At 52.9% G+C, this 23412-nt stretch overlaps 8 protein-coding genes across 8 annotated transcripts; 2 read left to right on the top strand and 6 right to left on the bottom strand.

The window, feature by feature from the left end:
* Positions 1 to 1224: 1224 nt before the first annotated feature.
* J4E85_002250 (uncharacterized protein) lies at positions 1225 to 4535 on the bottom strand (the record flags this gene model as incomplete). The annotated part of the gene is made up of 4 exons (XM_051466530.1): positions 1225 to 1325; positions 1377 to 3858; positions 3904 to 4459; positions 4528 to 4535. The coding sequence occupies 4 exons, from the start codon at positions 4533 to 4535 to the stop codon at positions 1225 to 1227; spliced, it is 3147 nt and encodes a 1048-aa protein (XP_051329385.1).
* A 1993-nt stretch (positions 4536 to 6528) lies between these two features.
* On the bottom strand, positions 6529 to 7828 carry J4E85_002249 (uncharacterized protein; the record flags this gene model as incomplete). The annotated part of the gene is made up of 2 exons (XM_051466529.1): positions 6529 to 7685; positions 7741 to 7828. 2 exons carry the CDS (start codon positions 7826 to 7828, stop codon positions 6529 to 6531), a joined length of 1245 nt encoding a protein of 414 aa, XP_051329384.1.
* A 1456-nt stretch (positions 7829 to 9284) lies between these two features.
* Positions 9285 to 9638, bottom strand: J4E85_002248 (uncharacterized protein; the record flags this gene model as incomplete). Its single annotated transcript, XM_051466528.1, has 1 exon — positions 9285 to 9638. One exon carries the CDS (start codon positions 9636 to 9638, stop codon positions 9285 to 9287), a length of 354 nt encoding a protein of 117 aa, XP_051329383.1.
* A 736-nt stretch (positions 9639 to 10374) lies between these two features.
* Positions 10375 to 11276, top strand: J4E85_002247 (uncharacterized protein; the record flags this gene model as incomplete). The annotated part of the gene is made up of 2 exons (XM_051466527.1): positions 10375 to 10463; positions 10637 to 11276. 2 exons carry the CDS (start codon positions 10375 to 10377, stop codon positions 11274 to 11276), a joined length of 729 nt encoding a protein of 242 aa, XP_051329382.1.
* A 60-nt stretch (positions 11277 to 11336) lies between these two features.
* On the bottom strand, positions 11337 to 12530 carry J4E85_002246 (uncharacterized protein; the record flags this gene model as incomplete). The annotated part of the gene is made up of 3 exons (XM_051466526.1): positions 11337 to 11906; positions 11970 to 12255; positions 12316 to 12530. 3 exons carry the CDS (start codon positions 12528 to 12530, stop codon positions 11337 to 11339), a joined length of 1071 nt encoding a protein of 356 aa, XP_051329381.1.
* Positions 12531 to 12973: 443 nt separating this feature from the next.
* Positions 12974 to 17913, top strand: DCL1 (Dicer-like protein 1; the record flags this gene model as incomplete). Its single annotated transcript, XM_051466525.1, has 5 exons — positions 12974 to 16042; positions 16092 to 16306; positions 16353 to 16577; positions 16627 to 17075; positions 17138 to 17913. 5 exons carry the CDS (start codon positions 12974 to 12976, stop codon positions 17911 to 17913), a joined length of 4734 nt encoding a protein of 1577 aa, XP_051329380.1.
* Positions 17914 to 18510: 597 nt separating this feature from the next.
* Positions 18511 to 20088, bottom strand: J4E85_002244 (uncharacterized protein; the record flags this gene model as incomplete). Its single annotated transcript, XM_051466524.1, has 3 exons — positions 18511 to 19428; positions 19486 to 20010; positions 20080 to 20088. The coding sequence occupies 3 exons, from the start codon at positions 20086 to 20088 to the stop codon at positions 18511 to 18513; spliced, it is 1452 nt and encodes a 483-aa protein (XP_051329379.1).
* Positions 20089 to 21360: 1272 nt separating this feature from the next.
* On the bottom strand, positions 21361 to 22483 carry J4E85_002243 (uncharacterized protein; the record flags this gene model as incomplete). Its single annotated transcript, XM_051466523.1, has 2 exons — positions 21361 to 22196; positions 22342 to 22483. 2 exons carry the CDS (start codon positions 22481 to 22483, stop codon positions 21361 to 21363), a joined length of 978 nt encoding a protein of 325 aa, XP_051329378.1.
* Positions 22484 to 23412: the final 929 nt, after the last annotated feature.

Below are 23412 nucleotides of genomic sequence, written 5' to 3'. Positions count from 1 at the left end.
TGCAGTGTGGCAGCACCCGTCTCCGCGATTAGTTGATCAACTGTTGAACCATCGGCACTATTCGTAGCGACAACCGACACCGACTCAGCAGCACGAGTCAGCCCTTCGCACGATAAGGATGCGTGAGTCGAGAAAGCATTTGCTTATGGAAAGCCCGACGGGGTCGCGATAGGTCTTGGCTTTTGCCGCGTATCTGCCGTATGGATGCCTTATGCGATCCATCGTAGAGTTGGTTATCTACCGAGTAGTGCATGTCTAACAAGGATCCCCACGTTACGGCACCCAGCACAGTACCAAACACGCTCAACCCGTTTTATGTACGCTCGCGCTCCCGGCCGCCGCGAACGTGGGGAGGAAGGAAGGAAGGGGCGACAGCAAGGCGGCCGTTGTCTTAGTCGTACGTCTTAGTGCGGGATGACATCTCCTGTGAGCTATTTTCCGAATAGTGCCAACGGCGCTAGCTTCAAGGGGGCTGACTGTTGCAAATGTGTGGACAGACGAGGAAAAAGCAAGTACTCGGGGCCCATCAAAACTTTACTGTTTGCGATGGCGGTTGCAGTAGCTGCGGGCCTGATGCGTCCCTGGGTCTGAGGTTGTGGATATTGATCGTCGCAATTCGATCTTCAGCATGTTGGTGGTGTCGTGGGGATCTGAATGGCAGGTGCGGTCCAGGTGGTTGTGATGACTCGGCTGCTCTCCGCGAATGAGAGCGTGTCAGTGTCTTGGCATGAGGGCGCTCGTGCTGTGGGCGCCTTCGATACATGCAAGCGTTTTGGAAGGACGGTATGATGCTGATGCATACGCGTAAGCATGGAGAGATCAATGGGTGTGATTGGTATCAATGTATTACACTATTAGTCTTGGGACTATGTTACAGTCGACAAGTAAGTCGATGCTAGGATGCCATTGGAGGCAGGTATCTGAGGACTATGCGGCTATGCAACCAGTCGTAGGCGTTGACACGGCCTGTGCTTCATGCAGTGTCGTTATACATAGATGCGAAACTAATGAATAAAAGAAAGAAAGAGGAGTGGACAAGAACTCGTTGAGTCGCGACTGTGATGACGAAGTGGCCGTTGTGGTCGTGCCGAAGCGAGACGTGATAGAGAAGGATGCAGATAACCGAGTGTGACAGAGGCGCGTCGCGCAAAATTCCGTCTGATGAGATGGTGGCGCCTCCGATCGGCACCACAACATGCAAAACAAGTAGGTGACCCAATCCGATCACATTATGCCCTTGAGGCCGCGGAAGCCACCAGTTTTGGAAGACGAAGGCTTCTTCTGTTCCTTCTCTTTGACCTTCTTTCCGATGTTCTGAGCGCCGCCTGTCTCATAGTCAGCCTCCGATGTTGCAGGACGTAATACCGATAACTTACCCCGCCCGTATATCCGGACCTCCGATTTCGGATCTACTTTGTCTTTTCTCTCCTTACTTGAGCTTCCATCGGTGTCGGCGGAGAAACTACTCTGCCCGCTAGATTGAGGCTTTGGAGCCTGAAACTGATTGTGGAGAGACGCATCATATGCTGCGGAAAAGTTTGGTCCGTATCCGCCACCAAACCCAGGGTACGGCGATGGCGCTGTTTGAGATCGTTGCGGCTTCCCCTGTTGTAGTGATTCAAGCCGAGCAGGACGAGGTGGTGACGCGGCTGATCCTGGGCTGTGGACGGAGTCCGGCGATCGGTATTCGTAATACTCTTGCTCCTCGCTGGGGGTGGCCTCGGTAGTAGATAGAGGTGTCAGATATCTCGAGCTGTAGTTGGTCGCCTGTCGGAGGCTGGAGTTGCGACTGACCCGTGAAGTGCCAAACTCGATATGACCAGACTTGTCCCGGGGATAGAGCTGTCCCATCTCAGCCTCTCGCTCCCCTTCGAGCTCATGGTACTTCATCTGCAGCTCGGTGTATTGCTCGAGGAGGCGGTAATGAGTCTTCTTGAGTTGCTGCATCTTGGCATTGCTCGCTGCAAGCGCAGAGTCGAGCATCTGCTGCACAGAAGACGGCAGTTGCCCTGGCTTGCCAGTGCTTCTGTCGGAAGATTGTAGTCGGGACTCAAGCTCCATGATCCGGCGCTCGTAAGCCTTGATCGACCGCTCGCGTTCTTGCTCACGGCTGTTCAACCGCATGTTTGCGATTTCGAGATCGTTGCGCAAGTCGTTCCGCTCCTGGATGAGGGTGTGTAGCTCCTTCCTCTGGTCTTCGAATGCTATGATCTTATCTTGAGCACCCTCAAGCTCCCGCCTAATGTCGGCGTAGTCTTCAAGCTCGTATTCCAACGCTTTGGTTCGTTGTTGGGCTTTTAGTTGCTCTGCCTCAGCTCTCTCCACAATCTTCTTGAGTTGCTCGTAGTCCGATTGTGTCCTTTGGAGCTCATATCGCAGACCGCCCTCGTCACTGTGCCAGGTCTTTTCACTCTCTTTGTACGATCGCACCTTATTGTTCAACTCGCTTTCCCACTTCTTGGACTGACTGCGACTCGTGAGCGTTTCCTTCTTGAGTTGGGCGTACAGCTCGTTTGCCTTGGCGAGTTTGGCTTTTAGTGTCTTGTTGGTGTTGATCAGATTCTGAGTCTCCGCCTCCACAGTCGCTTCTTTGATGTGCTTCCGCTGTAGCTGTCCGATGTGAGCAAGATGCTGCAATTTGAGATACCGCTCAAAGTTGAGGTCATTCCGAAGTAGCATGATCTCTCTTTGCAAAGACGCCATGGTGTGGTTTTGGAAGTCATGGTGGGTAGATTGATTGCCGGAGATTGATTGGGCGAAACTGTCCAGGCTGGGTTGATGTGCTACGAACCGCCGTGCGGATTGACCTGACATATCCGGCTTCTTTGTATCTTTAGTGGGCGGCAGTGTTGGAGAATCCATCATGTCGCGACCTTTCAACAACGGTGAGGCCATGGACTTGATAGATACCGCAGACTTTATAGACTTGCTCCTTGATGGGAGTTCAAGATCGGGAACATCTGGAGCATCGCTTGACGAAACGTTCATAGTCGACTGGGTATTCCTCCAGCTTGCATCTGAATCGTGTACTGTTGTGCCGTCCTGGTCGTCCAGAGTGAATTGCGAGGGTATCTCTGGGACAGGGGGTAAGGCTGAGTTGGGTGGTGGGCCGGGGTCCTCCAAAGTCGACGATACGGCAACGCAAAGGTCCATGCATTCAATGACGACGTCAGCAGGGTCGCTTTTCAGCCACCTATTCTCGCTCAGCTCGTCTTCGACTGTGGTCGTGAACATGTTCGGGTGTAGTAGATGAACGCGACGGTAGGGTTCCGTCCGGCTGTGGATGAGATCTTGGTCCAGGTCGAAGTCGCGCGCGCCTGGAAAGTTGAGCGACTTGAGATACTTCCTTGGCTTGCGCACGAAGCTCATGAAGTTGAGGGGAAAAAGACCGTATAGGAAGGTGAAATAGTGCATGAGAGTCGGCGGCGGGCAATCAGGGTAGTCCATAAATGGCTGCACCTGCTCCCAGGCCTGTTCAGAGTCGGCATCGGTTTCGTCGTCCTCCTCTTCGCTATCGTCGTCCTGCATGTTCATATCACCGCCTTTCCCGTCGGTGTTCCCCAACTTATCCCAACATAGTATCCGACAGTAGACCAGGAACATTTTCTCGAGGTGGTGATCAGAGGTCAGCGCTCCGCAAATGTGAGGTAGGAACATGATGAGGACGACGAGGGCAAGCTCGATGACAGTGGAAGAGTTGTCTATGAGCAGGCATTTCTCAAGGTTCTGGACGAGCGGGGTCTCAAGGACGAGGTGGAGGTGCGGCGGCTGGAGGCGGACGAAGGCACTGAGCAGGTTCAGGGCCTGTATGCGATGCTGCTTCTGTAGGAGGAGATTGTCGAGTGTGAGGAGGAGGACCTGAAAGCATTAGTTAAGGCCATCATACTGAGGGAAGGCACTCACCTTGGGCATCTTACGCCCAAAGTCGACCAGGACAGCTTCGAGCTCATGGGCCACAAACTCGTTCTCTGGCCTCACGGCATCTTCAGGCGAGGCAGGCACGTTGGTCCGCGCCAAGTATGCGTCGAGTATCTTCTTGGTGAAGAGGGCGGACAAGCGCGCGTACTCGCCATCTTTGTCGATCTCGTTGTCGTACACCAGTATGCTCTGGATAAAAGCCCTCGCATCTTCAATCTCGCTCTTCTTGTAGCCTATACCGTCGATGACAGGCCTCAGGGCCGAGTTCCACCAGGCGGTCAAGCGCGCCTCGCCCGTTATCGCGGGCCGAAGCAGTCGCAGAGCTGATAAGAAGGCGCCGCGCTTTTCGGGACTACTGGCGACGTGGCGGAGGTATAGCGCGTGGAGATCATCGTGAAAGCGCTGGGAGTCGTGGTCGTCAATGTCGTCATAGCGCTCGAGGAAGGCTTCTATGGTCGCATAGAGCTCGTCGGGGAGAGGGTAGGGGACGGTAGTGGCCGAGAAGGTCGTGTTCAGAGCCTTCAGCGACTCGCGCATGGAACTGGACATGTTAGCGATTCCGTCTGAAGTATTACTAAGGCTACTAAGACAGCAGATATCGCAGCTTACCCTGACATGGTGTCTTGTATCTCCACTTGCCGTGGTACAGATGCGCTACGGCAGGCGGAGTGCACGTATATGAGTGTTTACGGGTACGGAGGCAACGTCTCGGATAGATGCACGAGGGTCCAGCAGGCAGTAGGCATGTCACTGGGCATGCAGGTCCGGTCTGGGGAGCCAAAGCTTTTTGACAGCGCGAGTGCGTGGGGTGAGGATGAGGGACCAGCGAGCCGCAGCAGAGGGTTCACTGGCTCCGCCTGCTCGCAATTGCTCGGAGGTGCTTTTGCGGGAGCATGCCTCAGTGATGCGCGGCGCTATCGACCAACCCCAGAGATGCGCCAAAACAAATCTCACGTCTCACTGCCGGCGTCCCAAGAGCGCGCAGGGCCTGTTGGGGTTGATGATGCTAACCCGAGGTGCACCGCCCAGTCGCGGCTAGAGGCATGCGAGAGATGCCCGTGCGTCACGGCCCTGCAAGCCACCACAAACGGCCTCGAAGCCACCATGCTTGCTTGTGCCCACCACCCCTGAAGCCATCCCATTTGCCTTCGGCCCACTCTCACCATTTCCGTGTGTAACTATCAATCGTCAATCAACGCCCCGTCACACAATTACCAGACGCGATTGCTATCCTAGTCGCTCCTGGGAAGCATCGCGTGATGCATACTCAAACACGATCAAACATCGCCAACGTATCTCTGCCATCCTATCACGGCCTCCTGCCTATATCCGTCACTTCGGAACACCCTGGGCGGCCCTGTTTTCTCACGGATCACTCTACCCAGTTCTGCGCAGCCCAAGTGGACTCGAGCAACCTTGCCATCACGGCAGCCGCTCGCCGCACCTCCAATCAGGCGTGGCAGAGAGAAACCCTTCCAACTCGTGTTTGTACTCATCACATAAAATCACCCAATGATTACATGTGTCAGTCATAGCTTATCTTCCGCTCCGGTCATACCTCTATATCAGAAATATTCCGGCACGGCGCATCAGGGCTCGGATCAAGAGCTATGCCAAATGTGGCAGCCCTGCATGCACTCTACCTCAATCTTTCACATGTCCAACTGCAGCATACTTTACTCTTTCCAACCCAATCGCTAACCGATTAGTTTCTTCGCTGTTCAGGAGTAGTTGAGGTCGATCGCTTTCCACTCGAAGCACAACAGAATAGACTTTGGACGAGTCGTGCCGTGGAGCTACGCGGGATGCGCCGAAGCTTCTGACTCTATCCAGGCTATCGCCAATTACCGATACCGACAACATGGTAGCCTCGTACCCATACCGCGATGTGCAGCCTTGCCCCGTAACTCTCTCTTATCGCAAGGATCCCGTCGTGCTTCCGCCAATGGCCTCATGGTAGCTCATCCGCGCCATCCCGCTCATTACATTTTCCATCGCACCTTCTCTATCAAGGTCAGCGAATCCAGCGCCCTCGGCTCTGCTTCCGATCGGCTTCATAGTAATACCGCGCAATCAGGGTTCGCAAACGTGATCGCCCCCGTGGCCGCAGGCCGCCAGAGGGGCCACGCAGACCCAACGGCTTGGCCAAACCCTTGCGCTGGTCGATCATAACATGAGCTTGTGCACTGAGACGACATACCCGCAAACCTAGTCGAAAATCGCGTCGTGCACATTGATCACTTGAATTCTTCCGGATTGTTGACCCAGACGACATGGGATCTCGACTCAATACTACAGTACTGCGCCTCAGATAGTCTCATTCATAGTGCTTCAATATAGCATTATGTACTCGTACATGCGTCAATCACACATCTGCAACACCGTTTTGTACGGCGTCGCTTATCCGGCTAAGAGCGCACGCAGGCACATGCAGCATGGAGAAACGCTAGATGAGCTCATTTGTTTCAACGTGAGGCACAGTGAGCACGCTGCAGGTACATTTCGGAAAGTTTCGATCGGACACCTATGTATTGACTATCTGAAAGTGGTCCCTACTATCTACGTGCCTGCTACGTCGGCACAGAGCCTACCCTTGTACTCAAGAAATACCTATGAAGGCACCGCAACGACCTGAAACTGGTAGTTGCAAAGCGGCTTCGATTTCGTCACCTCAATACTTCCATACCCGCCTCCCACCATGGTGCTTCCATCCCAAACCTCCAACTGCACCTTACCTGGGACCAACGTCTCCAGGCCGGTGAACTTGAACTTGTTAAATCCTGGCTTGAGTTTCTGCGTTTGGTCCAGCTTCTTTCCGCCAACGTTGACAACAGCGATGAGATTCGTCTGGCCTTTGGCGACAAGTAAGACACCAGACACGGCATCTTCAGCTGCCTTTTTGATGTCTGCGGATGGCGGCACCTCGTCGTTGGTGCACTTGCCATTGACGGTAAGAGTGTGGTGCCAGAAAGTGCCTTGGACAGGCTTGCCATTCGTGGGATACATGTTAGCTGTTGTACGATCGCCTTGCTTCCACGCAGCGATGAACGGTTTCAGAATCTGCCAGTATCCAGTATGGTCGTACCCTGTTATGACCTTCGTTGTGTTTTCGTTCAGTGGCGTCGAGTGTAGGTGTCCCATGTAATGGCCCTCGCCGGCATCGTTCCAGGTCTGAAGCTGCACCATATCAGGCTGGACACTGAGGATCTGACCGAACCGGTTCTCGAGGTTGTCTTCGCCGCGACGGTACCAGTTCTGCTTCCAGTCCAAATGCTTCCATTGATAAGGTGAGATGCCCATCATGAACAGCTTCTTGGCTTTGTTGGCGGCGTCATTGAATACACGGTCTGTCGCGTCGGATACGGCGACTTTGCCTTCGTTTGTCGCAGGCCATGAGTTCCAATTGAACACACCGTCAATCGCGCCACGGTCATTGAAAAAGTTCGTGGTAGGGTTGTAGATCTCAGAGAAGCCAGGGACGACGAGGACGTTGCCCACCTTTCCTTTGAACTTGTTCCAATCGTCGTTGGAAATGGTCTCGCCACCAAATGTCGATAGGACAGGCTTGGTCTTGCCATCGGAAGGGTCCGTCATTAGAAGATAGGAAGGACGGCCCTTGTGATCGTTGAAGTACTGGGCGTAGTTCGTAGGTTTCCCCAATAAGCCTGGGTGGTGATCCATGGAAAAGAAAAGGCTGAAACCGCCAATATAGTCTGCGTGATCGAACATGTATTTAACAGTCTGGTTGGACCAAGACGCGAACTGATCTGTTCATTGTTAGCCCGGGTTTCGATTGAAGTTTTGTGGATGAAAATCACTCACCGAAGTTGAGCGCGAAGCCGTTCAGACCAAGCTCCCTCGCTTCCTCAATATCCTGCACAACCTCATCGAGATCGAGTTGACCGACCATGTAATGGGCGACACTGTATGGGAGCATCAGTATACGCTCATGTTTACGAGCGGGCAGACTTACATCGGCCTGTCAATGAGCATCCCCCGCGGTGCAACGCGGCCAGCAACAGCGCTGGCCAAAAGGCCAACAACAAAAGTAGGAACAAAGCGCATACTGAAGAAACACTCGAGTAGTTCACGAATGTTAAGCCAGCGATGTGGTTGATGGTCGACAATGCAGCCGCTCCCGTCGACTTTATAAATCTCGAATGCCGAATGATGTTAGGCCCTTCGACCGGCAACCTGCGTAAGGCGACCGACTACACAGCCCGTGGCTGCTGGCAGCCTCGCCGTTCAGATCTGCAAACGGCACGAGATGAAAACTAGGCCTCCTGGCAGGGATGGTTACACTGATGGTAGTAGTTTTAGCCCCGCCGTCTTTTCCACTTTACCCGTATCCACACACACGTACTTTTCGCGCAAGATGTCTTTTCTACTCTTGAAGCTATATATCGCGGCTCCATGGTTGAGCTGAAAATTCCCTTCCGTCTCAAAGTTCAGATGGCAGTGGGCGCAAGTACGCCGAAATTCCCGTGGTAATAATAACGCGAATGCGAAACAATGACAAGGACCGTCCCGCGCATGTCCGCAACGCCACAGGACGATTAAGGCCACCAGCTGTGGACCTGCAAGGCAGTATCGGTTTTTAAGAGTTTCCGTGTTTAGATCATCGAGACTGTTGGCCTCTGTTCTAGAATAACGCGTCCACTGCATCTCTACTCGGTGTTTTGCGCGACGGGCCGTAATTGTGGATGAAGTGTGGATGGAGAGGGCTTTTCAAACCAATCGGCTGCTAGTGCTGGGCATTATTGCTCCTCGGTCTCCCGATTCTCGCTGCACTACGGTCCGCTTTCACGATGGGGGCCGGTGGATTGATCAGGAATCAGATCATAATGCCGCGTTTTTGCATGCTTGTGGGTTGATGTGATGCATGGAGTGTGGGCATCACTTAAGCGATTGTCCGAGTACGGGTGTATGATGCGACTTTACCTCGGCGAGCACCAGTACCTACTGTAGGTACTATCGGTTATCAGGCACCTCTTTTGGATGTTCTTATCCACCTATTGAGCTGTTGCGGTAGTGGCGACCTAGCCGCTGTATTACTACAAACTACGTCTTAGGGCCGGACAGGTCGGCGAGTATGAGCCTCGGTCATGAAGAAGTGGAACGAGTGAGCTGTCGTAACGCAAGTTCTTCTGTTGTCGGTGCATCTCGCTCGTGTTGTGACGCACAATGCCAGAACGACGGGTACTGGAACTATGACATGAGGAGACGTCAGATTGGAGAAGTCAGCTATCGCTTGGCTAAACCGGAAACAGACGTATATCGCGTTCTTCCACCTGGTGCCCTTCTTCCAACATCGATCTTTCTGTTCCTTCCTTCTCATAGATCCCATCCTGTCTCCTCTTCCCAGTCTACTGCTTATCACCCCTCTCGCCCAATCCCTCTTTCCCTCCCTGCACCTTTGTCTCGCCCCCAATTCCCGTCGTCCGAGTAGGCTGCGCCTGGTGATCTGGCTGCTTCGCCGGATGGTCGTCGCCGGTCTTGTGCTCGTCAGGCGACGCACTCGATTGCTGGTCGGTGTTTTGCGTGTCCGAACGCATCTTGGCGTTTGGTGCGGCCGAGGAGTTTTCAGAAGGGTCTGGGAGGTTGGAGGCAGGATTGGGCGTGTCCATCAGCTTTGCATAGCTGGGTGTAGTGGTGAAGGCGCGGAGTTGAGATACGACAGGGCGCTGGAGCGCGCGGAGGCGGAGGCTGATAGACAACATGTTTGGTAGATGGTCGTATGCTGCGTGATATACTGGTTCAGCGCGTTCAATTGTGTATTAGGTGGATTCGTAAAGCTGAGTGGTCTCCAGAAAGTCGTGTTGGAAATGCCGTAAAGCATGACGAGTGTTGTGGATTCAATCGTTGCACGAAGATGTGATGTCATCGTGACCGCTTCGGCAGTGGCGAAGATCCATAATTCCCGTAAGAAGTCGTGGTTTTATGATTTCGAGTTCTGTGATATAGCTCTGTGCATCGAACATATGCAGGACCGCGATTGATGAACTGACGCGAACAAGACGCGTCCCAACGCCAGCCAGCCCTCAAGGTGTGCTAGCTACACGTGCTACGTGCATTAGCGCCGCCTGACTGTGCCGCATCGGGTTGCGCGCGCCAACACTCTCAGCACTTGGGATGGAGCAGAGCCTCCCAACATTCAACGAAATGTTCAAGAAAGCGTTTTGGAAACGAAAAGAACGACCAATCACTGCATCGCTTTCATCTGTCGCAAACAACATGCCAGACTTTGTGCTTTTCGGAGACTCGCTCACCCAATGGAGCTTTAGCGAGGAAACGCAAGGCTTCGGGTTGTTTCTTAGGCAACAGTATCAGCACAAGGTACGGATCGTCAACGAAGGTAATGCGAATGAGTTTCTCCCACCATCTTTCACTCCGCGTTTTGCGTAGACGCTTTCTCGTTTATCCTTTTCAAACTGAGTGATCAGACGAGCTGCAAACATGGCTAAGATTGTCTTGTTTGGCGCATCCATGACCGAGTGGAGTTTCAAAGAGAAGACGCAAGGGATTGGATGGTTTCTTGAGAATAAGTACCTAGGGAAGGCAAGGGTTGTGAATGAAGGTACTACGGCATGATATGCTAGCGCGTTGAGCAGCAAGAACAACATTGAAAGCCCAGATCCGATGCTGACAAGCACGATAGGCAAAGCAGGGTACAAACCCCAATTAACGTTGACGGTCGGCGCACTCACCAACTACGCAGCTACACGTCAACCCGTCTGAAAGCAGACTTTGCCCGTATAATAAGCAGCGCAACAGCCCCTGAGGCGGCACCGACCCTCCTCTTCACCATCTTCCTCGGTGCAAACGACGCCTGCTTCATCGGCGAGAAGGAGTATGTTCCCTGGCCCACCTTTTCAGCGAACATACGGGAGTTCCTCGACACCATCCTCACGGAGCAGGCTATGGAGAACACAAAGATAGTTCTGATCACGCCCCCACCCATCAATGGGTCTGTGGTAGATACTGGAGAAAGCAGGTCTGCAAGAGAAATACAGGAGATCAATGAGTCACGAAAGGAAGGACCAAGGTACAAGACTTACATGAGTAAGAAGAGGTATGCAGATGGGCTTATGCAGATCGCGAAAGAGTACGAAGAGACGGGCAGAGTCGTTGGTCTCAACTACTGGCAGCACATGGTGGACGCAGTCATTGCAGAAGAAGGATGGGAGTACGATCAGGATGTGCCACCGGGATGCGGCTTATTGGGCGCAAAGACGTTCCCAGCGGGCTGGTTTACGGACGGGCTGCATCTCAATGTCAAGGGATACGGAGTGCTGAACAAGGAACTGTACGAGCTGGTGACGGCAAAGTGGCCGGAGTTAGCAGCCGAGAAGTTGTAAAGTCTTCCCTTGGTGGTGCATTTGTTTTGCTGGGTATCTGATCTGCCGCTCAAACCACGCTCAACCTCTGTTCAAAGTGTTACCCGAGCCTTTGGGGTTCGCCTCTACATACTCATCCCACGCTCGCTGCTTCATCGTCTCTTCGTCCGCGGCGACAAGATCGTCCTCGTTCGGTTCAGCCTGGATCTCAGACTGCGGGCCTCCACCCTCGATCATGCCACCCCGGCGCTTCTCTTCCTCTAGATATTCGTCAATCGTCATAGTTGGCAGGCTGTGATCCGGACGGAAAACGTTCTTCTTTAGGGTCTGACGGCTATCCAATAGCGTAAAAGGCCGCATGGGTTTGCCGTCGCCGCTCAAGATGGGGCCGGAATATCTCAGGCCGCCATACTGACCATCGAGGCGTTCGGAGTATCCGTCTTTATCTCTGCCGTCCTGTCGGCCGTCTGGCGCTTGCTGTTCCTGTCCTTGTGGGGGCGCGGGTGGGGCTAGCGAGATGATGTGCAGTTCTTGAGCCATTGACTCCAACGAAGCGAAAGTCTGATGCACCATGAACGCCAAGTTGGTCAAATGCAACTCTCGTACCACTTGCTCATCCTGCTCGGCAAGTTTGGGATTCTGTCGCAGATACTGTTGTTGCAGGCCTTAGCTCTAGGTTCGACCCTTGAAAGCAAAGTTAGTGTGGACACATACCTCTAGTTTCCGCTTCAATTCCTTCTCCTCCCTGAATCGCGAAATCTTTGCGTCCCGTCTCGCCGCGGCATCCCGCGTGTTGGCGGTAGAGAAGTTGTTCTTATCTTCCGCGTAGACTTCGAAGAGTTTCGCATCTGCCTTGCCAAGCACATCATAGGAATCTAAGAGCTTGAGAAATCGCTCATAGTGTCCCCGTGCCCGCAGTAGGTTCTGCTTCCGTAAGGCTACGTCGGTGTTGAAGATCTTCTGTACGAGTTCTGCCAAGTGGTAGTTTATCGCCATGTATCTAGAAGGGTAAGCGAGGGCCCACGTGCACGGTATCTTGCGGTTGTAGCATAACACGTACTGTAGATCAGACGACGATATGTCTTCCAGGGTCTCATTTGGACTGAAAAGCGACACCTGCTCGGATATTTTCAGGCATTCTTCGTACGTGGCGATTGTCGCGCTAAGGTTTTCCTGGTAGGTCGGACTGTTTGCTTCGTACGACGAAGAGAGCTCTTCGCGCGCTCTCTCCGCCTTTGAGAATAGACCCCGTAGACTCTGCGGCTCGTTCGTCATGGTAGTGGCGTTTGAGCGGAAAATTGTCGTGATGTTGAGGAAATGGCAGTGGGGACACACGTGAGAGCGTGAGCAGATGCTGATGAGTCAGCATTGCCCCTTCCCAGTTCGCGTACCCCGCTATCGCCGCCAACACACCGCGTCTGTGAAAGCGGTAACACCACGGTGACAAACGCCTGGTATGCTGCTGCGAAATATCTCCGGCATGTTCAAACGGCTGCGGCTGTTTGATTGGGTCAGCACGAGCGGCTTCGGCTGAGCATGCGGCGTCGGGTACCTACACTGTTTGTTTGCTCTCTTGCCCGAAGCAAGACGCGCGACAGTTGCACAAATACCAGCAACGCGCTCTTGCCCTCGATTTTCAATCACACTCACCATAGGCTTTACCTCTCCAGACCTGTGATAAGCTTCGACTGCACCCACAGCATTGCGCCACGATAAACATGAGTTGGATAATATACGAGAAGGACGAACACTACCACTCCTTCGACGAGTCATCCTCATCTTCCGATTCTGACATTGCAGAGACCGCTACCAAAGATGAGAGCCAGCGGGGCTCAGATGAAGACCCAGATGGCGATGATGACACCGCACGTACGCATGGGCCGAAGACCACATCGGAGAGGCGCAGAGCGCAGAATGACGTCCTGAAGGCCTTTGCTGCTAACATCAGCTCTCACTTGACACAGAAGGAAGTTGACGATGCTGCTGCAAAGACCGCCAACGAAGAGCAGCTGTCGATCCGCGACATACTCGCCAGACAAGAGGGCACAGTCCGCATCACGAACCCTCGCGACTATCAGACTGAACTGTTTCAGAGGGCCAAGAGTGAGAACGTAATAGCGGTCTTAGACACTGGCTCCGGCAAGACTCACATCGCAACTCTACTTCTACAGCATGTTCTCAATGACGAGCTCGAACGCCGGGCCGCAGGCGGCATCCACAAGATCGCCTTCTTTCTAGTCGACTCGGTCAACCTGGTCTTCCAACAAGCAAATGTCTTGCGTTGCGGCCTTGATCAGAAAGTGGAGGGCATATGCGGCGCCATGGGCGCATCGCTTTGGTCTAAAGCGACTTGGCAGAGCCATTACGAGAAGAACATGGTAATTGTATGTACAGCCGAGGTCCTTGTTCAGTGTATGATGCACTCCTTCATTACCATGGCTCAGATCAACCTCCTCATCTTCGACGAGGCTCATCATGCCAAGAACAACCATCCTTACGCTCGCTTGATGAAGGACTACTACGTACACGGACTGGACCCCTCCCATCGACCTCGGATCTTTGGCATGACAGCTTCTCCGATTGACACAAAGGGACTGTCGGTCGATCATATCAAAGAAGTTGCCAACGACCTCGAGAAACTACTTCATTCCAAGATCGTCACTACTTCGGAGGGTGCTCTCGCTTCGAACAGTATCAGCAGGCCTACCGAGGAGATCGCAGTGTATGCACGGCTACAAGACCAATTTGAGACGCCTCTGCACCAAGAGATAAAAGCAAAGTATGGGGACATACCGGCATTCAAGAAACTGTTCTTGGCCTCCAAGCGCTACGGTTCCGAGCTCGGACGCTGGGCGTCTGACATGTATTGGTCTTTTGCTTTCGCTGACGAGCAGAGCCGCAAGCTCGAAGATCGCGAGCACCTGAAGCATAACAAGGCTAAGCGAGATGACGCCGCGCAGGAGTGGGACGCCCAGTCCAAGCGCTTACAGGAAGCGGCCACATTCGTACAACAGTTCGATTTCGGTTTGTGTACCTTGAGCGACAAAGATTTAAGTTCCAAAGTTCTGAAACTTCACCACTGGCTCCAGCTATACTACGAACGCGGCGATGAAGCACGTTGTATCGTCTTCGTTGAGCAACGGCAAACAGCTCGGTTGCTTCAACTCATCTTTTCCCAGATCGGTGGACCGAACCTCCGCTGTAACGTGCTCGTCGGTGTCAACAATCGTGCTGGAGAGCACAACATCTCTTTGCGGAACCAAATCCTTACGGTCGCCAAGTTTCGTCGCGGCGAACTCAACTGTCTGTTTGCTACATCTGTGGCGGAAGAAGGCCTTGATATCCCTCAATGCAACCTTGTCGTGCGGTTCGACCTCTATCGCACCATGATAGCGTACGTACAGTCTCGGGGCCGAGCACGGCATAGGAACTCGAAGTATCTCCATATGATTGAGCAGGGCAACGATGACCATCGCAGCCGGGTTTTCGACGTCAAGTTCGAGGAAGGCATCATGAGGAAGTTCTGCAAAGCTCTTCCCCAAGACCGTCAGATCGGCGGAGGCGAGGTTGACATGTTGTCGTTCGAAGACAAGATGTATCCAAGCTTCGTTACAAAGTCTGGTGCAAAGCTCACATATCGCTCGAGCTTATCAATCCTCAATCACTTCGTAGCGACGCTACCCGGCCCCGACAGACAGACCATGCTCCAGCCAACCTATGTTATCAATCCCGAGGTCAACTATGATGCTCAGGATTCTCAGCGGCGAGGGTTTGTTTGCGAGGTAATGTTGCCGGAACATGCACCGGTAGTCTCGGTAACTGGCGACGTTCAAAGCAGGAAAACTATCGCAAAATGCTCTGCCGCTTACAAGGCATGCCTCATGCTTCACACGAAAGGCTATATGGATGACAACCTCCTCCCAACAACATGCAAAAGCTTGCCAGCTGGGAGAAATGCACTGCTAGCGCTTAGCGAAAAGAAGAAGGGTATGTACTCTATGTTGATCAAGCCAAATTTCTGGAAGGTGGATCGCGGAGTCGTTCCTACGCTTCTATACCTGACCGTCATCGACCTTGACGCTGGCTTAGACCGACCTCATCAGCCTATGGGTCTCCTCACTCGCATTCCATTCCCGCAGATGCCGCATTTTCCTATCTACCTCACGGATGGAAGGCCCTCCAATGTCGTATCCAAATCCGTCTCGACTCCGCTACCTGTATCGCCCGAGACGATAAAAGCTCTCACGATCTTTACTCTACGCATATACGAGGATATCTACAACAAGGTGTACGAGGAAGACGTCCAGAAGATATCTTATTGGGTTGTTCCAGTAACTCCGAGCCAGGTGTCTACTGTTTCGTCTGTTACCTCTCTCGATCAAATCCTAGACATGGAGCAAATCCGCAAAGTCTGCAAAGAGCCCACTTGGAAGTGGACACTCGAGACCAAATCTGAGGATTTGCTAGATCGTTACTTTGTAGATCCAATGAATGGAGGTCGACGCTACTACTCCAACGACCTCGCAACCCATCTCAAGCCACAAGATCCGCCTCCTAAAGGTCTACCTCGCAGTGGACAAAAGTTCATGGCCACTATTCTGGACTACAGCGACAGCCGGTGGGCAAAGAGTAGAGACATATCAAAGTGGCACGCCTCGCAGCCCGTTCTTGAGGTGGAAAAGATTCCTTTCCGCCGGAACCATCTTGCATGCGTCGAGGATAAAGAGAAGGGTGAGTTCGATGACTTGAAGACTTACATCTGTCCAGAGCCTCTTCACGTCTCTAATGTAAGAATCCCGTCGGCTTGTGCGTATGAAAACATCGCTAACAGCACAGCTTTCGATACGATTTGTGGTCATGTGCTACGTATTACCGGCTCTCATTCATCGCTTTGAGAGTTATCTCATTGCTCTGGACGCCTGCAAAGTTCTCGGTCTCAACGTCAGCCCCGCGCTCGCTTTGGAAGCTCTTACTAAAGACTCCGACAACTCCGAGGAGCACGGCGAAGAAAAGATCAACTTCAAGAGCGGAATGGGTCCAAACTATGAACGGTAGGTACTGGGATAATTCAAGATTTCACCTGCTAATACGGTACAGTCTTGAATTCCTAGGGGATTGCTTCCTGAAGATGGCTACCTCACTTTCGGTCTTTGTCCAGCAGCCAGATGAAAACGAATTCGAGTTCCACGTCCGCCGCATGGAAATGCTCTGCAACAAGAACCTGATGGAGACTGCAGTGGGAAAGAAGCTGGTGGTCTCCGCAGATGGAACTGAACGCGATATTCAGCTGTACCGCTTCATTCGCACGGAAGCCTTCTCAAGGTATGTACAGTATATTTACTCATTGCTATACACGATCTAATTTGCATAGGCGCACATGGTATCCTGAAGGGGTGAAGCTCATGAGGGGTAAGGGTTTGAAGAAGACTGAAGACGACTGGCTGAAGCTCACGCATAATCTTGGCGACAAGAGCATCGCGGACGTCTGTGAGGCCTTCATCGGTGCTGCTTTCCAGCAGCACTACCGGGGCGGGCGATGGAACCCCGAAGACTGGGACGAAACTGTTAAAGCTGTCAAGCTTTTCGCCAACAGTCAAGATCATATGATGTCGAGGTGGTCAGACTACTACGACGCTTATCAAAAGCCCAAGTACCAAGTTGCCGACGCCACCGCAGCGATGGTCAATACCGCTTTCAACATTGAGCTGGTGCACCCATATCACTTCAAGTACCCACGTCTTCTTCGATCGGCTTTCGCCCACCCCTCATACCCGTACATGTATGAGAATATACCCAACTATCAGCGACTCGAGTTCTTGGGTAAGTCTTCCTGCAGATTTTTTGCATGCAATTGAGCTGAGCTAATGTTTTCATTCCTGCAGGTGACTCTCTTCTCGATATGGCGTTCATCATGCACCTCTACTACAAGTACCCAGACAAGGACCCTCAGTGGCTCACGGAACACAAGACTCCCATGGTGTCCAACAAATTCCTAGGCGCTGTGTGCGTAAAGCTCGGCTGGCATGTTCACATCAAGCAGAACACTGCTATTCTGAGCTCGCAAATTCGCGACTACGTCTTGGAGGCCGAAGAAGCAGAGCGAGAAGCGGATGGCGCCGTTGACTATTGGGTCACCATCAGCGAACCACCAAAATGCTTGGCCGACGTGATCGAAGCATACACAGCCGCCATCTTCGTTGATGCAGAGTTCGACTTCAGCGTCGTACAGGACTTCTTCGACAGGCATCTCAAGCCCTTCTTTGAGAACATGACTCTCGACTCGTACGAGAACTTCGCCTCCAATCACCCTACCACCCGTCTCAGTCGCCTCCTCGGTATCACCTTCGGCTGCAGCGAGTGGCGGATGGGTGCCATGGAGACAGAGACGCTCATCCCCGGCAAAGGCAAGGCTGTCGTGGCTATGGTCATGATCCATGGAAAGGTATGGTTCCATTCCCTGGGCCAGAGCGGCAGATATGCGCGTGTGAGGGCCAGTCATGGAGCGTTGGAGAAACTGGATGGGCTTCCGCCTTACGAGTTCAGGAAGAAGTATAAGTGTGATTGCGTCCACGAGGGAGAGGGCGAGGGCGAACAGGATGAAGTGGTGCTCAAAGCGAAGGAGGAGCTGATGAAGGAGGCTATGGGTCTGAGCATCTAGACCTGGTTGTGGGATGTCTTTTCTTTTGATATGAGGCTATGAGAGATGCGCAGCATACGGGCTCAGCATCATGATGCGATGCAGGCTATGCAGTATATAGTGTATGGCCACCGCCTACAGACTACGGAAAAGTACCATTGATTAATAAACACATGAAATCAACAGTCCTGACCATGATCATTGCTGTCACAAGGGCTAATCGAGCGACCAAATTTGGTCTATACGTGGGCTTACCAAGCTTTGAAGTAACCCATACATAGTCTGGGTTTTACTAGCCGTGAATCATGCAGCAAGACAAAGTCAGCCTACATACTCAAACAAAGCATATCAAAGTGAAGGCGGGGAGAAACACTCTCGTGTGTAAGGAAGTAATATTGCGTGTAGACGCCGGAAACAGTTGCGTCTCAAAACGATAAGGGTATACACGTCCCAACTATGTACAAGAATAGCAACGCCATTAGTTCGTCTTCCGATTTGACTTCATTAGTTCGTACGCATGTCCAATTCATCTCTCCTCGTCCTCCAGAATGTCGCAACTATTATGCATAGTAGGCTGAACCAAAAGCTTGGTCGCTCTGTAAAACGCGGACAATAGAACTACAAAGTGAGCATATATACGAACACGCCCATCATAGCTAGTCCGAAGTTGAAGGAGACGTGCGAAGCTGCTCCTTCAGTCTCCGAAGGCTGCGCCGCGTCTCCCGTCTGACTGGGCTCGTCACCGTTGCCCGAGTCGGTGCCACTAGGGCTCGTGTTTTCGCCGCCGGGAGTGTTAGACCCATCGTTGGACACAACATTGAGCGACAAGTCGTTGATTTGCTGGCCGTTGCTACCAGTGACCTTCTGTTTGACGTTGGTGTCACCGATATCCACCAGCGCGCCATTTGTTGGGTTCTCGATACCGTTGTCGATGAGATCCTGGCATCCAGGGCAGACAGCTGGAATCGTGAAGTTTTTGCTAAATTGCTCCGCGGTTATGAGGCTGCCGTCGCATTCGGGGGCTTTGAGCTCGGTGGACTGGGGGTTGGTCGCCTCAAGGGCGCTAAGATCGAGCTTGTTGAATTGGCTCTGGAGGTTGTCGTAGTCCTTCATGAGTGCGACAGAGCCGTCTTGGTCAATCTCGACTAAGCCGTAGTTTGCTTCCTCATGGGAGTACTCATAGACGAGACCACCAGAGAGCGCCCTCATCTGGTCGCCGTAAAGGGCCTGGACTTCGTCGAAGTCACGAGGCATGACACGGTTGCAGCCGTACTCGCTGAAAAAGACAGGGACAGCAGAGTCGGCGAACATAGTGGCCAGGCCATCGTATGTAGAAGTCTGGTAGTTGTCGCCATTGCACCAGCTGTAGGAGTTGAGACCAAAGAAGTCGGAGGATGACTCGTCCTGGTCGTGGATACACTGCATGTAAGCCCAGGTATCATGCAAGATCTCGCGGACATCTGCAGCAGAATAGCCGACTGGGATGGTGCGGTCGGAATGGTTCTTGATGTAGTTCTTCATGTCACGCTGAACAGCCTGTGTGCTTGTCAGTTTATCTTATCGTGAATCATTGGCTAGGACAATCGAACGTACCCGGATGTACTGGGGGTTGAACTCGGCAGTGCTCAGATCATTCATGACCTCGTTCGCAGAGAAGAAAGCCATGGTGTTGGGGAAACCCTTGAAGTTCTCAATGATGCCAAACGCGCGAGTAAGGTAATCGCTGTTGTAGGATGTCCATGGTTCCGCGCGGTTGATGCTCTCTCCGGGTAAGGGCGAATTGACATCAAGGATCATGTAGATGCCGGCCGCGTTGAAGATGGAGGCACACTTGGAGTGGTCAAGCGTAGGGTCGAGATTGTAGACACGAATCGTGTTCACACCCAGCTTTTGCATGAGGGTTGCATCTCGCAGACACTTGTCGCCATCTGTGAGGGGATCTTCGCTGTTGGTGGGATTGTATGCTCCCTGGCCTCCGGGTTGGTAATCGACACCAATGATCATCACCCGCTTGTCCGTGCCGGTGTTGATGAAGTCCTGGCCACGGATTTCGACTGGCTGGACGGCATAGGCGATGGATGAGAAGAGCGCGGGGAGCAGCGCGGCTACGCGACTGAACTAAGAGGAACGTTAGCGCGGCTCACGATGCAAGGAACATGGGTTGGATGCTGTGGGCATGGAACGTACAGAAGGCATGGTAGCGAAGGACAATTTCACAACAACGGCCGTAGAGCGAAAGACGTAGAGATCCTTGGGCGGTTGCAGCGACGACTGTCTCGCCTTATAATCCTTCAGATTGCCGCTTAGGTTGGTATCGCAATGTTATGCACCAAGACTAGTTGCAGTGGATCTTGGCCGCGGAGGAGCAGCTAAGACGGAATTGCTTGCCGGCTACTGTGCTGTGATTCGAGCGAGAAAAACGAACGGCGTGCATATGTCGCCCGCTGGGAATGATAAAAACCAAAAGTGACAAAATTGGCTGGGGAAAGAGGATAAGAGAGACAGTGGCACAGCGAACACAGATATGTGTCTGCTCCTCGGCAGCCGCAAGCAGGCAGTGGCTCCCCAAGACAGCGCTTTGGGAAGCTGTGCTTACTGCCTCATCCCATCTCGGCAAGGATGACTTCTAGATAGCAGGAGCGGGATGACCTCTGGACCCACGCCGCTGCCATTGCCAATGCGACCCGCCCGGAAAGCTCTGAAAGTGTCGACTCTAGCGTACTCCGGGTGGGCCGTGAACTCGTCCTGGCTTTACCGACACGCTTGTTCTTTGCCGTTCCAAGCTTGTTCCCAAAGTATCAGGAATATGTCCAATCTGTGAGCCGTGTCGGAGGCTGGAGGTGTAGGATCGTGACGCCATTGTCAAAACAAGTGGCAAGGATTGCTGCACCCCAGCCACTTCCTGCAATTGCGCACCAATCATCGCGGTCAAAGCTCCGACATGCACCTTGGCAATGTTTACTGCACATGCGGGAGATATGGCGCGCCTGAGACTTGAGGACATGTCTCTGCTGTCAGATCGCTGCCAGGCTAGATTGTTTGTGGTTGAGGTCAATGTATCATCGCGTCCGTCTTCACTGATAGCGCCAGCTCGACCGCGGAAACAGGCGGACAGAATCGTATTCTATACATGTCGTCGGCTAAGGTAGTTTCTGCACTTGGGCTCAACGTCTACTCCAGGTGGATACAAGTGGGCCCTCTTAGCCGTGAAGTTTAGGCCTTGAGGTCCACACGCATAAGCTTATCCTACTCAGGCGGTTTTGAACGCCGAAGCTATGCATTTTGAGAACGCCATACGAACAAGGCCACAATTTGTAGATCGTTCCGACGCTTACCCACCAGGCGAGGGTCGACGTTATCGGCAACGATCTTGCGTCGGCGGTTGAGGCGCCAGCCTGAAGTTTGGCTACCTGGTGTGTGCAAAGCTGCGAACTGAAAACAGTGTAACAAGCTTTATGGCACGCTGCCTCATCCTGTCATGTCCACGTCTTGTGCCTTCCTTTTCATACCGCTCTCGCTCGCCTCGATCTGACCCCGAAACTTGGCTTGTAGCGCTTCGAGCAGGACCTCTTTGACCACCGCGAGACTGCCGACCGCGGCATGCGTGGCTCCCTCGATCAAAGCATCTGGATCTGAGCCGACGTCCCCCTTCATCCATATCTCTGTGATCTCGTCTCTTGAAGCCAGGTATCCGACTACACAGGCAGCAACAACCTCCTTATGTTCTGCTGGACAGGGATCAAGTATCCTAGCCAGCTCCTGCTCTTGTCTTGACTCGGGGTTTCGTGTGATTGCGGCGACACCTCCACACACCACATCGACGCAGTCTATCCCGGCGTCCGTTATGGCAGCGCTGGCGACCGTGATGCAGCCTGCTAGCACGTTCAAGAGACCCCATCCACTCCCGGCTGCGCTGCCCCCACTAGCAGAGTCTCCCCACCAGCCATCTTCATCTCCTTCCAGTATGGTGACTACAACTTCGACCCCACTCTTGGGCCATCTCTCTCCGATGATGACACCTCGTAGCGCAGTCTCTAGATGAACTCCAAGGTCGCGCTCTGCTGAATCGCGTATGTAGCCTCGCCGTTGTCGTGTTGCGAACGGCGCAAACTTAACCGTGGTTGTAAGGAGGAGCGAAGGACTGAAGGGCGCGCTACGGGGAAGAGGCTTGGGACCTTGTATAGAAGCCGTGATCTTGAGAGATGAAGTCGGCGGAATGAGGGTCGACTTGATCGCGGGGGAGGAGGAGGGTATTTCGAGGTACGCGGAGCCCGACGCTGAGGGTATGATGGATGTTTGGAGGACTGTGGACGTGTTAGAAGCAGAACATGTGTAGGGTACGCATTGCAGACGACATGCAGCTCGCTGACAGCTACTGGAACCCACATCGATCCAGGTGAGCTCCACATCCGCGCGTAGGAAGTCGCATGGGGTCATTCGGGCACTTACAGATCCTGCGAAGCTCATTCGCGCCTCTTGACCTTGTCGGCCTCAACTTTTCCAGGTACTGCGGTTCTCTGATTGTACGCGCAAACACTGGCGCACTGGTGCCACCGCTAGGCGCATTATTTCTTCTCCTGTCCGTGTTCATCGTTTCTGTGGTTATGTTGTGCTGCAGCGTTGGTACTTGCAGATGATTTCATGGTGTTCAGAAAAGTGGATGACTAAGCGCAGATCTGCCAAGATTTCGGGACCCTCAAGTTCAATTTTCTTGCGCGTCCGGTTCAACTTTCTTTCCTTACTTCACATCCGCGCTCACGGTACGTTCACGCACACCCCTCTATCCTCCCCCATTTCATGATTGATACCTTGAAATAGTTCTTGCGATCTTAGATGAGCTTTGAACATGCACCACCCTCTGATTCCAACTTTGGAGCTTCCGCTTTCGCATCAGACTTTGCGACTCTAGCTAACTCAGCTCAGATACAGGCCAGCGTTGTACCAGAGCGCGCGACGACGCGAATCGCAAGCATGCAGTCATAGCTCCACGGCTGCGACACAAGTCCATGTTCTTGGGCATTCAATTGATGCGCCAGCACGTCTACTGCTAACCTACAGCACTCCCCAGTACATACTGGTTAGTGGTAAGTCTTCATCATTCCTTCTCACTTCGCTTTATATGATGATCGTATTATTTCAGTTCTGCTACTGAATCTCTTTGAAGAAAATTTATACCGCTTACCTTTGTCTGATATCACTTTACACTTCCAGCTCATTACTTCACTAATTGAAGGATCTCGCTGACATTGTAACCAGACACGTACTCTAGCTCTTACCACCACAAGCCTACTGTCCATGGTAAGCACCCCGATCCCTCTCCCGTTCCGTTCAAGGAGGAAAACTAGTCTATCCATTCAACGACATCTGTCGCCGGGTCACCCTCCCGCACCCTACCAGTCTCGGCTGGGATGACGGGTTGTGGAGTTGCACTGTTGGTTCGTCCAACGCCGCGTTATTGTGGTCTTTGAGCCAAAAGTCGCGGCAATCCGTCTTGGGCTGCCGCGACCCGAGGCCAGGCGA

This window comes from Alternaria conjuncta, assembly GCF_024043145.1.
Source record: "Alternaria conjuncta strain BMP 0040 chromosome Unknown scaffold_3, whole genome shotgun sequence".
NCBI lineage: Eukaryota > Fungi > Ascomycota > Dothideomycetes > Pleosporales > Pleosporaceae > Alternaria > Alternaria conjuncta.
The sequence above is the reverse complement of the archived record's forward strand: the minus strand, read 5'-3'. Positions and strand labels throughout refer to the sequence as shown.